Source organism: Lathamus discolor, chromosome 3, assembly GCF_037157495.1.
Source record: "Lathamus discolor isolate bLatDis1 chromosome 3, bLatDis1.hap1, whole genome shotgun sequence".
NCBI lineage: Eukaryota > Metazoa > Chordata > Aves > Psittaciformes > Psittacidae > Lathamus > Lathamus discolor.
The window spans coordinates 131976449-131991586 of NC_088886.1; the positions used below are offsets into that span (position 1 = coordinate 131976449).

At 42.1% G+C, this 15138-nt stretch overlaps 1 protein-coding gene across 4 annotated transcripts in view; it reads right to left on the reverse strand.

The window, feature by feature from the left end:
• Positions 1 to 15138, reverse strand: part of ARHGAP22 (Rho GTPase activating protein 22) — a 148226-nt gene that overhangs the window by 29606 nt on the left and 103482 nt on the right. For 3 of the 4 annotated variants that reach the window (XM_065671829.1, XM_065671833.1, XM_065671832.1), the window contains one exon: positions 10773 to 10949. In XM_065671829.1, coding sequence (XP_065527901.1) covers positions 10773 to 10949 — 177 coding nt within the window. The remainder of the gene's footprint in view (positions 1 to 10772; positions 10950 to 15138) is intronic. The other variant, XM_065671831.1, reaches the window with a different exon arrangement.

A 15138-nucleotide genomic window follows, 5' to 3' on the forward strand; every position in this document is an offset into this window, starting at 1 on the left:
AGGTTAGCAAACAGCTATGTTCATCCTTCTGTCACAGCAGATTCTACCTATGTGAGGTGTCTTCCCATCTCTAAAATACGTCAGCAAAGGAACTGACTGAGCAGCAATCTAAACTGTCATGCCATGGGCTCTGACCAGTTTATGCTTTAAAATGAGATTCTAACTGTTTGTTCACAGAAAAAAAGATGACAAACAGACTTAAACATCTCTTCACCACAGCATTCTGAATGCAGAGCCAAATGCTTGTGTTAATTGGTCTATTTCTTTCTAAACAAAGGCAGAAAGCACTTAGAGAACAAAACATCAAGAGCAACAAAAAATGGCTTTTAGCAAGCAGTGATCTGGACAAATGTGCCCTGGAAAACTTCTTTCTCCCCACAACATAAGAACATCTTTTACAGAACTTTTTATTTATTCTTGCATATGCCTGTCTTCATTTAATAGATAGCTTCCATAGACTGAACCGAAGCTATGTCTGTAGAAAGCACCTGACCAGCAGATCCTCCCTTTCCAGTGTGCTGCATGTTGATGCCCCCACTGCACAGAAAAGCTTTACAAAAATTCTGGGTGTTAGTACCTAAAAAAGAATTATGACATAGTATAATTGTTGCCACCAGTGTCTCATCTCCAGAGAAGGATGAGAATTCCGGCTGTGGGTTCAAATGCAAGGATCATGGAGTCTGAAAGCTGTTGCTGATCCTCATCTCAGGTACGGAATGAAACAAGTAACTTTAAGGATTTCTGGCTATCCTGAAACCTGACAGCATCTGTGATCTAGATTCACAATCAAAATTTAGAAAACCAGCCCTTTTATCCATTCAGAAAACCAAACAAGCTTATGCCCTCAAGTCTTCCCATATCCTAAGCCCAAGAGGCTGACAACCTATGCACAATCAGTGGCTGAGAAGCAGATGGGAACAACACAGAACACATGGATGCTTGTCCAAATCAAACTTCATCATAAATACCTCTGTCAGTCTGTAACCTGCAACTGTAAAATTCACTACTAGGTAAATTGCACATGGCTTCATTTTGCTGCTTCTTCAAACTCATTCACTGATGAAAATCTGTTAACCAATTTACCTTCAGCCTCCACTATACAACTGAAATCCTCAATCTACATGAAGCATACCTTCACTAGCCAAGCATACTGTTGGGGATCTAAGTTCTGGCAAAAACTGAACCTGACTTGTGCTTGGGGAAAAGATGGCATTTAGCTCCAATTTGTAAAAATGGATAAAACATCTCAGTAAATCAGCTAGCCTTCTAGAAAAAATTAAGGGCTGAATGTTCCCTTCCCTGACCTGCAACTCTGAAGGCAGAAAGGGGAAACTGCAAGACTGATTAGGTGATGATGGAGCAACTGCGGGGGGTAGAAGGGTAACATTCAGAAACCTAAGAAAAGAGAGACAGAGTGAATTTCTTTGTTTACAGCTCCTAAATGGTTAAAACTGCAACTTGCAGGCTACCAGTCCCCTTCAGCAAGCACATATCCTCACAACATTCATCAAAGGACTAAAACAGAGAAATTAAATACTTGCCTGCAAGCTGAGAAACACCACAGGAACATATTTGTCCCATTAATCACACACTGCCAGGACATGCAGTAGGAACCATCAGTGTTTTAAAGACTGTCAGCTTTCAAACATCAAGCATGAATCTAATGATTACAAGAATGGTCTCACTGAGAAACCACCAGTGCAGGAGGTGGTACTGCTCAGACTATGTGCTACAGGCAGTAGTCACCAACAAGGTAACAAATGCACAGCCACTGTTACTTCTCCATAGCACTTCTAGCTGAAGAGAACAGGAAAACAATCTGCTATCAAAGCAAATCCAAGCTCCACCGTATTCTATCTGAAGGTGGATTACTCTTAGCAATACAAGCTGTATGACACTAATGACTCTCTCCAGAACTTTCTCTTTGATATCCCAGGTGGCCTTATCTTCTATGAAGCCATGTAATTCTATTTTGAATCCATTTATTATTTTTGTTTCCAGATCTTGTGGCACTGACTTTCATAATTTAATTGTGCACTGCATTAAACACTTTTTCTATTGGTTCAAGCCTCATGTTTGTGCACTGTTCAAGTCCTCCATACATTTGTAATTTTATCCATCAGACTTTCCTGAAATCTTCTCTTTCCAAGACCCTTTTCAAAGTCATTTTTTGAGGAAAGTGCTTAAGTTGGGTAGATTTTCCATCTCAATTGCTTATACAACCTCTAGAATACAAGACTAATTTAGGGCAGAGCTTGTATTTAAAATTCTGCTCTGAACTTGAAAAACCACCCCTAGCACAAGTTTCATCCAAATGGAGACATTCCCATGTGACATTGCATTTTATCAAATCAGCATTTCCATCAAGCAAATCCCATGAGAAGCTTTACCCTGCTCACCTGCAAACTTAACAGAAGTAATTTCTACTTGTATGGTTTCTGTATTTGTTGTCTGGCTGAGCAGGGGCACCGAGAAGGATGCTTGCTCAGGTGCCTGTCATTCTCCAGCTCTGAATGCCTGTTCTTTGGTGCCCAGGACTGTCCACACTAACAAAGTGATACAAATTTGTTCACTTGATGTCAAACTGCATCATCACTCAGAAGCCACTGGAACTAAACTGGTTAATGACAACTAGAGATATGGCATTGCAGTGCAGAACTTATGCTGCTGCCTGGGGTTTCTAAAACCAGCAGCAGGTGACTTGCCCCTCTGACAATACAGTGACACAACACTCTGAAGATACCCCATTTCTGCTCTGCCATGATGAGGCTACTGCATGGTTTCCACTCAGAGCCCAGAAAAGCTTGGGCAGTGGTACTGGATGTCACTTAAAGCCTTTAGCCAGCAGCTTTAAAGATGAAATATATGCAATTGACATGAGGGTTAGGAATTTTATACGGAATTGGAACAGCCATCTGACTTCTAAAGGTAGGATCTTCAAAAGTTAGTAAGGAATGCCTTTTGCCCTTGACATGCTTTAGTTTTACACCATTCCATCAAGTATTTACACAACACTGATAAGATCCACTCTGAAACTTCTCCAGGCTAAACAATCCCAGACTTCTCAGCTTCTCTCAGTATTTCACTTGCCACAATCCTTTAATCATCTTAGTGGGCTTTTGCTGGAATCACTCCAGTAAGGCCACGTCCTTCTTGTCCTGAGGAGCCAAGAATTGGGCAAAGCACTCCAGATGTGGTCTCATAAGTGCTGAGGGGAAGGCTTACCTCCCTCAACCTGCTGGCAATGCTCTTCCCAGTGCTGCCCAGGAACCTGTTGGCATTCTTTGCCATGAGGGTGCATTGCTGGCTCACACTCAACTCGTTGTCCAACAGCATCCCAGGTGCTTCTCTGCAAAGCTGCTTTCCAGCTGGTCAGCTCCCAGTATGTACTGGGAGAGAAGAGGGGTTCAGGAGATTTCATTTCAAGCATTACTTCCTCCAGTCTCAAGAACAGCCCTCCCCACCATGTGCAGGAAACCAAGCAAGGTGGCAGGAGGCCTGCATGGATGAACAAGGTTGCTTATATTTATCCATCCGATACACGACTTTGTCTTCCTCTCTGTTGAACTTCATGGGGTTTCTCTCCACTCATTTCTCCAGCCATTAAGGCTTCTCTGAACGATGGCACAATCATCTGACGCACCAACCATTCCTCCAAATATTGTCTGCAAGCTCGCTGAGGGTGTACTGTGTCCCATTATCCAGGCCATTAATGAAGTTGTTAAACTGTACTCACCCCAGGATCAGCCCCTCGGGTGTACCACTAATGACTGGCCTTCAGATAGACTTTGGGCTGCTGATCACAATCATTCGAGAGCAGCAGTTTAGCCAGGTTTCAGTACACCTTAATGTCTATTTATCTAATCTGCACTTTATGAATTTTTAAATGAGGGTGTTACAGGAGACAGAGCTAAAAGCCTTGCTAAAGTCAAGACAAACAATAATCACTGCTGTTCCCTCATCCAGCACTTCATTGTAAAAAGCTATCATGTTGGTCAAACATGACTCCCCCTTCATAAATCCATGCTGACTACTCCCAGTCACCTTTTTCACTTTCATATGCTTGGAAATCATTTCTTTGTTTACTCCATCACCTTCCCAGCAACAGAGGTGAGGCTGACCAAAATGTATTTCCGTAGGTGCTTCTTCCTGCCCTTGAATACAAGAGTCTTCAGGGACCTGCTCTATCACCATGTCTGTTCAAAGATCATCAGGTCTCCTGCTTCTTTCAGTAGTGAGCTCATGTTTTCCCTGGTCTTTGAGTTTTTGTTTATATGCCTGAAGAAGCCTTTCCTTGATGCCCAGATTCAGCTCCAGGGGGGCTTTAGCTCCCACTTCTTGTATGCTTCCTTTTTTAGGTATGGACTTTGTGAAGAGCTAATTTTCATCCATGCAGGCCTTCTGTCACCTTTGCTTGGTTCCCTGAATATGAGGGAGGACTGTTCTTGAGCTTGGAGTAAACCTTGAAAGAAGATCTTCTGGACCCTTCTCTTCAGGACCATATCACTAAGGATTCTTTCAAGCATATCCCTAAGAAAGCCAAAGTTTGCTCTCCTGAGGTCCCCCGTTGACATCCTTGTATTTGCCCTGTTGAAAGATGCTTTCAGAATGGGTCTTTCGCAGATAGTCATTGTGACCTCAGGCAAGTTTCTGGATTGCTCAATACCTCAGATTCCTCCTTTACAAAAAAAAAAAAAAAAAGTGGGCAATAGCCTTTCCCTGCCTCAAGGCTGCTTCATGATGGCAATAGATGTTGGTCGTAAAGCAGTAACAGAAACCCCAGACGTACCTGATACAGATAACTTAGAAAAAAATAATTTGATCAGATCTCAGAAACAGATCTTAAAACTTTCACCATTGTAAGCAGTTGTGGTAGCAAGATCCACTCCCAACTTTTTAATTCTACCTTGGGTCTCAGTTTCTGTATCCAAAAATTTACCCTTTGTGATACCTTTGCTTGGGGTAAAGCTAACCAGCACCTCCTCACAGATGATTCGTGTATCCACTAGTCCTGGACACATATCTAAACTCACAAAGCCCATCATCTTTCCCTTCCTTTGGTTGGTCCCATCTCCCAACATGAGACAACACTGAAGAGCAAACACTGATAAGCTGCATCAGGCACCAGCTATCTCTGTGCAGAGATAATGGCAAACATCAGGCACAACAAACACCCAGCATCACCCCCCACACACCTGTGGGAGTCTGGCACAAGGGAAGCTCACCCTGCCACCAAGTGAAGGGGCTGCTCTTGGCCTACTCAGGAATCCCACTTGTGTTTGTCACTCTGGTGGGGCCCTTTGGCAAGACATGGAGCAGAAACCTCCTCCCTGCCTTCATACTGGGCAGGTAACTGAAGCCATTTCCCTCTTCTTCTTTACTGTGGTATCTTAGTGTCTTAAATTCACTGATATGATTCTATGCTCATGATGCTCTTGCTGGAAAATCCCCATTTTACAGGTGGAGAAATTAAACCTCAGCTTCCCAAGACTTATCATCATATGTTAGCTCCTAAAGAGTCTGGCATCCTAGTGGACATGCAACTAATACCAACATCTGACCCTTCTAAACACTCATGTTTTGCTCTCATGCAGATGCTACCTGAAAGGCATTTAACCATCTAAACCAGGATCCCTGATTAGGCTTATATAGGGCTATTCTTCCTGTACCTATATCACCATTTAGCTGGGTATTAAATTACACCCCAGAGACTTGTCCCCTAGCTTGTAGCTCTCCCCTGATACAAGACATGGCCTGCACAGGGCCCTGGTTGCCAGCAGAAATGTTCTGTGCATTGTTTCACCGGCAAGAGAAGAAAGAATCCACACATCATGTTTTATATAAACAGAGAAGAGGACTTAATACTTTGTAGAGTGGCTTCATCGGTGGATACTTCTTTAGAGCCAGCCAGTTCAACAGTGACTATTCCTCCTGAATGTAGAAACCACTCGTGGAGCTCTTGCAGGACAATTACTTTGTCACAGGGTAAAACTTCCTGTGTTTGCCTAAGGGAAGCACATCCCTTCCAGCTTCTTCACCTCTCCTCCATCACAAGGAGCTGATGAAAGCTTGGGATGATGATGAGGAGAAATTAGGATAAAGTAATGGAGAAAGAAAGCAGCTGTGACATGCATTTCTGGCAAAGGAGCAGGGAACTGCTCATGGCAAGAAAGAATATGTAAACAGAACAAAACAAACATAGCACAAGATTAACACAGAATGATTCTGTCCCCATGCAGTGCTGGTTCTGCTGGGCTGTTAGAGAGAGTTATGCTGCTCAGTTTCCAACTCAGGCACCAAAAGAACTCAGCTTTTTACCTCATGGCCAAAAAAATTCAGTCTTAGACACGCTATGGTTTACATCTGATGCAAGTCAAAAATGAGGAAGGCATGCCAACTGAGAGGTGAACAGATGGAAAGCAGTTTCCTTAAGGAAAGTACAGTTCCACTGTACAGGGAGAGTGAGAAATTACATCCTCGCCCCCCAGATACACCAAACATGTTCAATGCATCCATATTCAGAGGCCACTGGCAGGCTTATTCAAGCTTATGGCCACAAACCCTTTGCATGTAGCACTATGGCACGGCTATAAGCACTCCATATTAAAAAGCAGCTGCAGAACAGCATGACTATAGGGACTTCTCAAATAAACTTTAACTGGTGAAAACTCAGGGCAAAATTTGTTCATCATGGAGGTGAGAAGGGTCATGGGGAACAGTTTTAATCACCCTCTGTCAGAATGTGCTCCAAAACTCACTTTTACCAAGGCACTGTGACAAGTTCTGCTCTTAAAGGCATAATCAAAACATACAGAGTACTCTCAAATCTCAGTTTACAAAATCTGCTTGAATGAGATGGACTAGACTCAAGAATTCAGGAGCCTGAAACCCAGGATAACTTGTTATAAATGCTTTTCCCCATAAACAAGACAGCTCTTCTTCAAAAGACTTAGGAACTTTAGGATTTTATTTTAAGGCCACATTTGAAGTGTATTTCAAAGCACACATTCCATATGGCTTTTAAACATGAATGTGTCTCCTGTTAATAATTTGGGATCCTCAGCAGCTTTGGGGAGTTTTCTGTTTTATTTTGAGAAGCCTTTGCTCTTCACCTTTAAACACAGTTTATGTGCCCACATCAACATGTATGGAGATACCCTCAACCTTCTTGATTTATGTTTTTTTCAGTACATCAGGGAAGATTAAAGTGTGGCTAAGCCTCCCCTTTTATCTTGGCAAAATTCATTTTTACACCATATCAACCTTCTCCAGGGTTGGATATTTACATATTAATAATGAAGCCTGCTTTTTAATTCCTTCGCTCACCCCTTTAGCTTCATATATTAAAAAGTGTCGATAGATAAGACTTGGCTCTCAAATTAGTGGTGGTAGCACAGCAGAGTTCAAATTATTCAATTAAAACACCAAGACAGCTATGTTTATTGTCCTCCCACATTTGAGGTAAGCTGGGATTTCACTCAGAGAAATTGTCCTGCTCTGATTCTGACAGAAGGAAGAGTAGGTTCGATCATTTCCCCAGACTGGCTAAAACCATTTGGAAACAATGGTTTGAAATTCTTAACTATTTCCTGTTATTGATATTCCTATAAATACTTTGTGAAGTGCAAAGAGACTGAGGATGTAGCTCCATGGTTTCATAGTATCACAGAATGATTTGGGTTGGAAGAGATCTTAAAGTTCATCTAGTTCCAACCCCCCTTGCCATGGGCAAAGACATTTTCCACTAGACCAGACTGCTCAAAGCCCTGTCCTGGCTTTGAACACTTCCATAGATGGGTCAGCCACAGCTTCTCTGTGCAACCTGTGCCAGCGCCTCACCACCCTCATAGTGAACAATGTTTTCCTAATATCTCATCGAAATCACCCCTTTGTCAGTTTAAATTCATTCCCCCTTGTACTGTCCCTGCAAACCCTTGTAAAAAGACCCTCTTCAGATTTCTTTAAGGCCCCTTTTAGGTACTGGAAAGCTGCTATAAGGTCTCCTGGAGACTTCCCTTCTCCAGGCTGAATAAACCCAGCTCTCTCAGCCTGTCTTCTCCAGAACACTGATCATCTTTATGGCCTCCTCTGGACTTCCTTGAGCAGGTCCATGTCCTTGCATTTGGGGCCCCAGACCTGAATGCAGTACTGCAGGTGTGGTCTCACGAGAGCAGAATAGAGCCAATTAATCTGTGGGCTGCAATCAGAATGAGCAAGCATGCTCTCTTCCACCCCATCATCTCTCCTTTACCCCAACATCTCTCCCCACTGTCTGCATTGTGTTGGAGCTAGTCCTGCAGTGCATGGTTAGCAGAGCCAGGGAGACAATCTACCTACGAACTAATCTTCCAAACTGATCTCCCCCCCTCCCCCCATTTTTAATGCCAGGTCATTTCCTAGTGCACAGCTGCATAACCGCTAGTGCTAGCAGAATGAAATGTGGGAGGAAGTGGCTGCAAGGCAGGAAAAGATGAATCCTGACAGCGGTTACAACTTCAGTCAGCTCAGAGAAGCAATGAAACCAGAGAATGAGAATCTGTTAATGCAGCTTGGACTATAAAGCAGACATAGCCAAACTAGCTTTAGACTGATGCATTTGAACATAGGGCAGCAAGCACAGGCCAGGCTGACCACCCAGGATGTGCCCATGGTCTTAGGTAGACATTTTCCCACAGACAGAGGAAAACCATCAATATACAATCGCAGTTTTTCCAGCACTGCAAATGCCATTGCTTCTCTTCTACAAGACTTAAGCCAGCTCTCACCAACAGCTGGAGCAGCCTTCACACTGACATTGATGGAACCAGATCAAAACTGCAGTATGTGAAAACAGCAACAAACAGCAGCTGCTGTATTGCCCCTCTGTGCTGCTGTATTCCCCCCTGCACTGCCCAGCTCCATCATTCTCACAATTTCATTCTATATTTTTGGTATCCCACAAAACCCCAGTTCCTGGAATCAAATGTAGGAGTAAGTTTCTGTTTAAAGGCAAACCAAATTATTACCTGACAGCTGCAGGGAAGTTTAGAGGCATAGAAAAAGAACAGATTAATTAGGACAATACTGTCCTCATAAAGAAACAAACATCAAAAAAGAAATCCATCCCTACCTTCATGCTGTCCTCATGGTTTTGTTTTTAAAATCTTAGGATTTTTAATTATTTAGTATTTTAATACTTTAGAAAAGATGCTTGCTTTGGAACTATTCCAAGAGACTGACAAAACATGAACACTAACAAAAAAGAAGCCAAATTTGCACTGATACTAGCAGTGCTGACAAAATCATACACTAGAGAATGATGCTGTTGCGGGAATATGTACTGTTCGCCGTGACTGAATGTCTTCTTCTTCCTCACAGTATTTATTTGATGCACACAGCAAAGCTGTAAAATACTCTTAAGGTCCACTACACATGGCCACAGAAATACTGACTCTGAGATTCTAGGACTTCTGATGGAGTGCAAGAAGGCCCTGCACTGAGCTTAGAGTCTAAAAGACTTTTCACTGTGGACTCAACTTCAGAAAGAAAGCAAAACAAACACACACTAATTTTTGAGGAGAAATCATGGTAGATCAGTTTCTACTAGTGAGAGGAGCTTGTTCTGCTCACAGCACAAAAGCATCACATGCAACAACTCAGAATCAGGTATGAGCTGCCTTTTGTACATACACTCTTTCTGTTAAGTGAAAGAAGGATCTAGGAAAAAATTACATCAATAGAGATTGTACCTCCTCTAGACAAACCAAATCAGAGACTCAAAATTGTAAGAGTCACTTTAAAAGAAAAACAAAACAAAACAAACCTAAACGAAGAAACATCAGAAAACCCCAGCCATCATAAAAGTTACTAACAAACACTGTGACCTTGTGGTATTTCAGCCTCCCTCAATTGCACCAAGGTCACTTCCCCCCCTCCCCTAGATCCAGGAAAACTAGTAACTTCATTTCAAAAGAAGTAATCGTGTTACCTAACCTTTATCTGGCACTTTTTTATCTGTACCTCTCAAAAGAGGTCGATGTCACTATCTGCAGATGATAGCACTATTTAAATGAACTCCATTAGCAGCACACAAGTCACTTCAAAGCATCGAGTGTCCAGTACCAAGACAGTAGCTGCCATCACGAATAGCATACCCAGAAGAAATCATCCATGAACCCTTCTACGATAAACCACAAAACCACCTCCTATCTAGTCTATTGACTTAACTTGAAGATTGTGGTATAGTATGAACACTGAGTCTGGATTTTTTTTTGTACATTTTAACTACAGTAATTGTCAACAGCTGTATTATCTACCCTACAGGTGTTCACTCAGCCTTACTCTACTGTTTTTTCCCAGGCTACACCCCATTGAAGCCAGTGGAAGCTTTGTCTTCTCAACTGGGCCCTACATTAGCCAGATGAAAAGTTTTGCTGCTTCTGGCTCTATAGAGGGTAAAGATGGTTATCTGCCCTTGTGGTAGAAAGCTGAGGTAACTAGGCACACTCCTTTATGTCCATAAGGATAAGAAACGTCCATAGAATAGTTCATAATGAGCTGTAAAAAACCTGAGTACTAACAATAATGATATGCTTATTATCACCACCCGTTTCTGAGTCAGTTATATAGTCTGAGTGTGCCCTCCCTTCACATTTCCTTCCATTGCCTGGCAAAAAAAAAACACAATACAATCCCCTTGCTGCAAAAAACTTCAGACAATCAAGAGCTTATCTAGGCATCTCAGTGATTTTAAAGTGTTACACATATCCTAGTATCACAAGAATATGTTTTACCTTGAGGCAAATGTTTTAATTTATGTGCATGTGAGCTATTTGCAATACCTCCACCAAATGGAGCCCATATAACCTGTCGGATGGCTTTCACCCAATCTTCCATTTCATTCTGGGAATTAGCCATGAGCAGGAAAGCCTCATGATTGACAGGCATCTTTTCCCGGTCCCCTGCACCACCTGAAAGATAGAATACAAAACTCTTTTAACATCTAGTCCAGAAAAGAGCAACCAGTGTTTAAAACCACCAAAGGTCTGGGTCAAAATGATCAAACTGTTGTTTTAAATGAGCAGTTTTACACACAATTCCTACTCATGTGCTCCAGCAACCACAAAGCACAGATTGGTAGAAGATTAAAGCAGAAGTGAAAAATGTGCATTTTCCAGTGCGGGAACCTGGGGATGTTGTACCTGCTTGTCCCAGCAATAAGCAAAGTGAAAGCACAGACTGTAAGACTCTACAGGAAGAGTAATAAATGAATTCCGCGTACCTACTCTGAGGTACTGAGAAATCATTACCCAAAAAGGAGACTAAATTAATTGCAAGACAATCTATTGCTGAGGACGCAGAAGTCACAAGATCATCTACTTTCCCTACGCCCCTGGGATTTCTAGTCTCAATATTAAAACAAACAAACAAACAAACAAAAAGAACCCACCCCCCCAAAAAAGACAAAACAAAACAAAAAAACAACCCAAACCCCAAAGCAAGACCCAACCCCCTTCATTCTGATTTTGAATCCCATCCAAAATCCCAGTTCAGAAGGAGCATTTTTAACAGGAGTTAAGACGACAATATGAATCGGACTTTCCTAAATGAAAACTTTAGGAGCTATTACTGTTGGCATGCAATATCTCAGGGAAGTACTGACCAGAATGTCAAACACACGGAATATCAAATGCATTCAAACTCTCATATGTATCTGTCACTTGTGGATACTCCAAGACTTGAAGCATTTTCACCCTTCTCCCATTTTCATTTTAGGTCAGCACCCAACTTCAGTGAGTTTAAACCTTCCTCTTGCCCTCGTTTAATGTTCCAGAACTGGATACAATCTAAGAAGGACCACATAAACAAATAAAAGCTTTATTAAAGCAGCCTCTGTATAAAAAGGCTACTGATCTTGCCCAACACAGCAGCTGCATCCCTAGCAGCCTGGAGCTTCTCTATCACCATGGAAACTGCCTTTGGCTTTGCTGAGGAGATAACATCTTTGCTGTTGTGTCACTGTCATTTCCACACTTACATGGCTTTCAGTACCTACTGGCAAGCTAAAGCTGTGCTGAGCAGCTGAGATTGCCTGTCCATGAAATTCAGAGATAAAAGCAGGATGACGGTATATGGTGGTTTCTGCAGAACTGATTTTGCGTATACATAACCTGTTCCTCCTAAACCCTTGGTAATCTGGGGAAAGGAGCAAGCTGGGAGCTGCCTGCAAGCCAAAGAAATACTTCTTCTTGCTATTGTTTCCTGGCCTAGACACAATTAACATACACTGATTTGCAAACCAAAAGGGGTCAACTGAGATGTGTTGGGAAGGATTTGGTAGCTCTTGAGAAGCAATTCACTGAACTGGGAACCTGAGGCAGTCTTTCAGTAAAGAAGAGAGACAACAGCCACCTGGGACTAGGCATGCAGGTTAAGAAACAAAAGCCATAATGCTTTTTCGCTTCAGGTATCAAAATTCTGCTTCTTTCCTTATAGCATCCCCGTGGACAGTCTTCCAATTTGAATTTACTGAATTAGTCATATTCATGAAGATATATGAAGCAAAACAGCTCCCTATCTTAAGGTTAGGATATCAGCATCTGTACAGATCAATGTGCCACTATAGTCCAAGGAGAACATACTCCATCCTTTGCATGCAGAACTTTGCATACAGAGCAGGAAATTACAGTATGTGAAAATCCTGTCACAGCTTAATTCTTTTACTAACATATTCAGCCACATGGTGAAAGCAGTGGTCATGAGGTCTGACTCTTGTACTTTACCTGGCAGACATATTCCTGTGTCTTTTTACGACAAATATCTCATGGGAGATCTCATAGCAAGAAAAAGACTTCACAATCCTCAGCACACATCAGAAATGGCTTCAGGATCTGGCAGATAGATGGCATCTGGTAGATAGATGGCCTTGAGCTCAAGCTAGCTTTTCAAAGGAATCATAGAATCAGCCAGGTTGGAAACGACCTTCAGGATCATCAAGTCCAACCACTACTCCAGAACTGCCAAGACCTCCGCTAAACCATGTCACTGAGGGCCTCATCTACATGGTTTTTAAAAGCTTCCAGGGATGGTGATTCCACCACTTCCCTGGGCAGCCTGTTCCAATGCCTGATCACCCTCTCTGTGAAGAAATTTTTCCTAATATCCAATCTAAACCTCCCATGGTGCAGCATGAGACTTGTTTCCTCTTGTCCTACCAAATGAAACAGTCTCAAAAAGCCTCATGTACAGAATAGGTCACACTACCATAAAAAAACTGAGCTTAATCAAAGTAAACACAGATCTTATTTTTCAATTTAAAGATACCCAGCTGAAGTCTTCTCCACCCAAGCCAAAAGAGCTTGGGTGGGCAAAAAAGAGACCAGAATCTTAGCTCCAAATTATTTCCAGAAAAAGACTGCAAAGTTAGTCAGAACAGCTGAATCAGCCCATACAAAAATTGCTATATGAAGCATAATAAGCATAGAATGATGCTTATGACTTTTTACAGGACTTCTGCAGCAGCGGTGTCTCAGCATCTTCCCACTGAATCACTGTAGCACAGGGACCTGACTACAACTTGCCTTCCCTTAAGATGTCACTTTGGAGTAGCCAGCTGCCTTCTAAATCTTCGAGGACATTTAGGAGGAAAAAAGCGCAAACATTTATACTTCTATTTGAGTTTGTAGAAAGTAAAAACAGGATGGGTAAAAAGAGATTCCTGTACATGCTAGACCTGAGACTTTGCCAGAAACTACATACAGCTCGTCTGTGGTTGGCTTTCCCCACTGGAGCTTTAAATAGCAGCAAGGTCATGACCCTACAAGCTGCCTGTGGGAGAATCAGTAGTGACTACTCACATAAGTACAAGCAAATAAAGACAACTCTACACACAGAGGCTAGCCTAGAAACAAGAATGCACTTCAGAATTGCTTCTTAGATAAAGCTGCATATGTTAACATGACATTACTATGAAGAAGCAGAGCAAAGTAGCAGAGCATGCAGACACCCCCTTATAAACTATTTAAAAACCCCTAGCATTTCATTCATGCTCCTTTCTGCACATAGATGGCTCCTTTCACCACATCCTTGAGGCAACAAGCAGAACTATAGTTCCCTATAGGGCAGAGTTAAGATAAGACTCTTTATGCTATTGTAACATTCAACAGGTCTTGAGTCTTAGTCATAACAAGAACGAGAAATGACTAAATTCAAACACTAACATTTTTTAAGCAAACAAGGAAACAATGCCACATACATCTTCTTCAGAAGTCCAGAATTTTACCTGAAGTTCACAGATTTTATTTTTTTTTTTTGAACTTAGATCCAAACCAGGATCTTGTTATGGGTTTCAGTTTTGAGTTGCAATGCAACCCTGTATCAGTTCAAACACCCTAGTCTTTAAGAATTGTTTTGGGAAAACAACTGTAAACTTTCCAGCCTAGTAACACTGGAATACGGAACTTACTTTTGCCTCTCACAGCAGTATGAAGTTTGCATTCAGATACTTCAATCAAATCTCTTCTCTGCTACTAATAGAGCTCCAGCCCTTACTCTGGTTGCTGTCAGACTCCAACAGTGAAGTGCACAAGTGCTTCTTCTACTGTGTGAATCAAACAGTGCTCCGGCTACTCAGCACTGTGATAGGGAGAAACACTGCTAATGGTTCTAGACACAGACAAGGGCTTTTTATTTCCTTGAACAGAAGTTTTGACTCCTCTTTAATCAAGCTCCCATACAAACAAGACTGGTCTTTAGAGAACAACTCAGGATTGTCACGGGCAAACATTCCAGTCCTTCTGCTCAAGGCTACTTTCATCTCCAGACCATAGGAAAAATAAAACTGTCTGCAAACACAGAGCGCAAGCACCTTGATAGATGCAGGGGGCTTAACTTTGTGGATGAATAGTCCACCTGCTTCGGCACTAACCCATGACCTACATTGAATCACCTGCTCTGATACAGATGTTCAGTGCACATTGGGCAAGATGTACTGAATTTCATCCCAATCCACAAAGCAAGTTGTCAGTACTACCCGCCTCCCTCCCAGATGTACAGAAACTGAGCAGCTTCAAGACTGGGACAGGTGACAGCAACCATACAACCATACAACTATATATAGTAAATGTAACAGCCTAGAAAGATTAAGGGACTTGTTTTGTT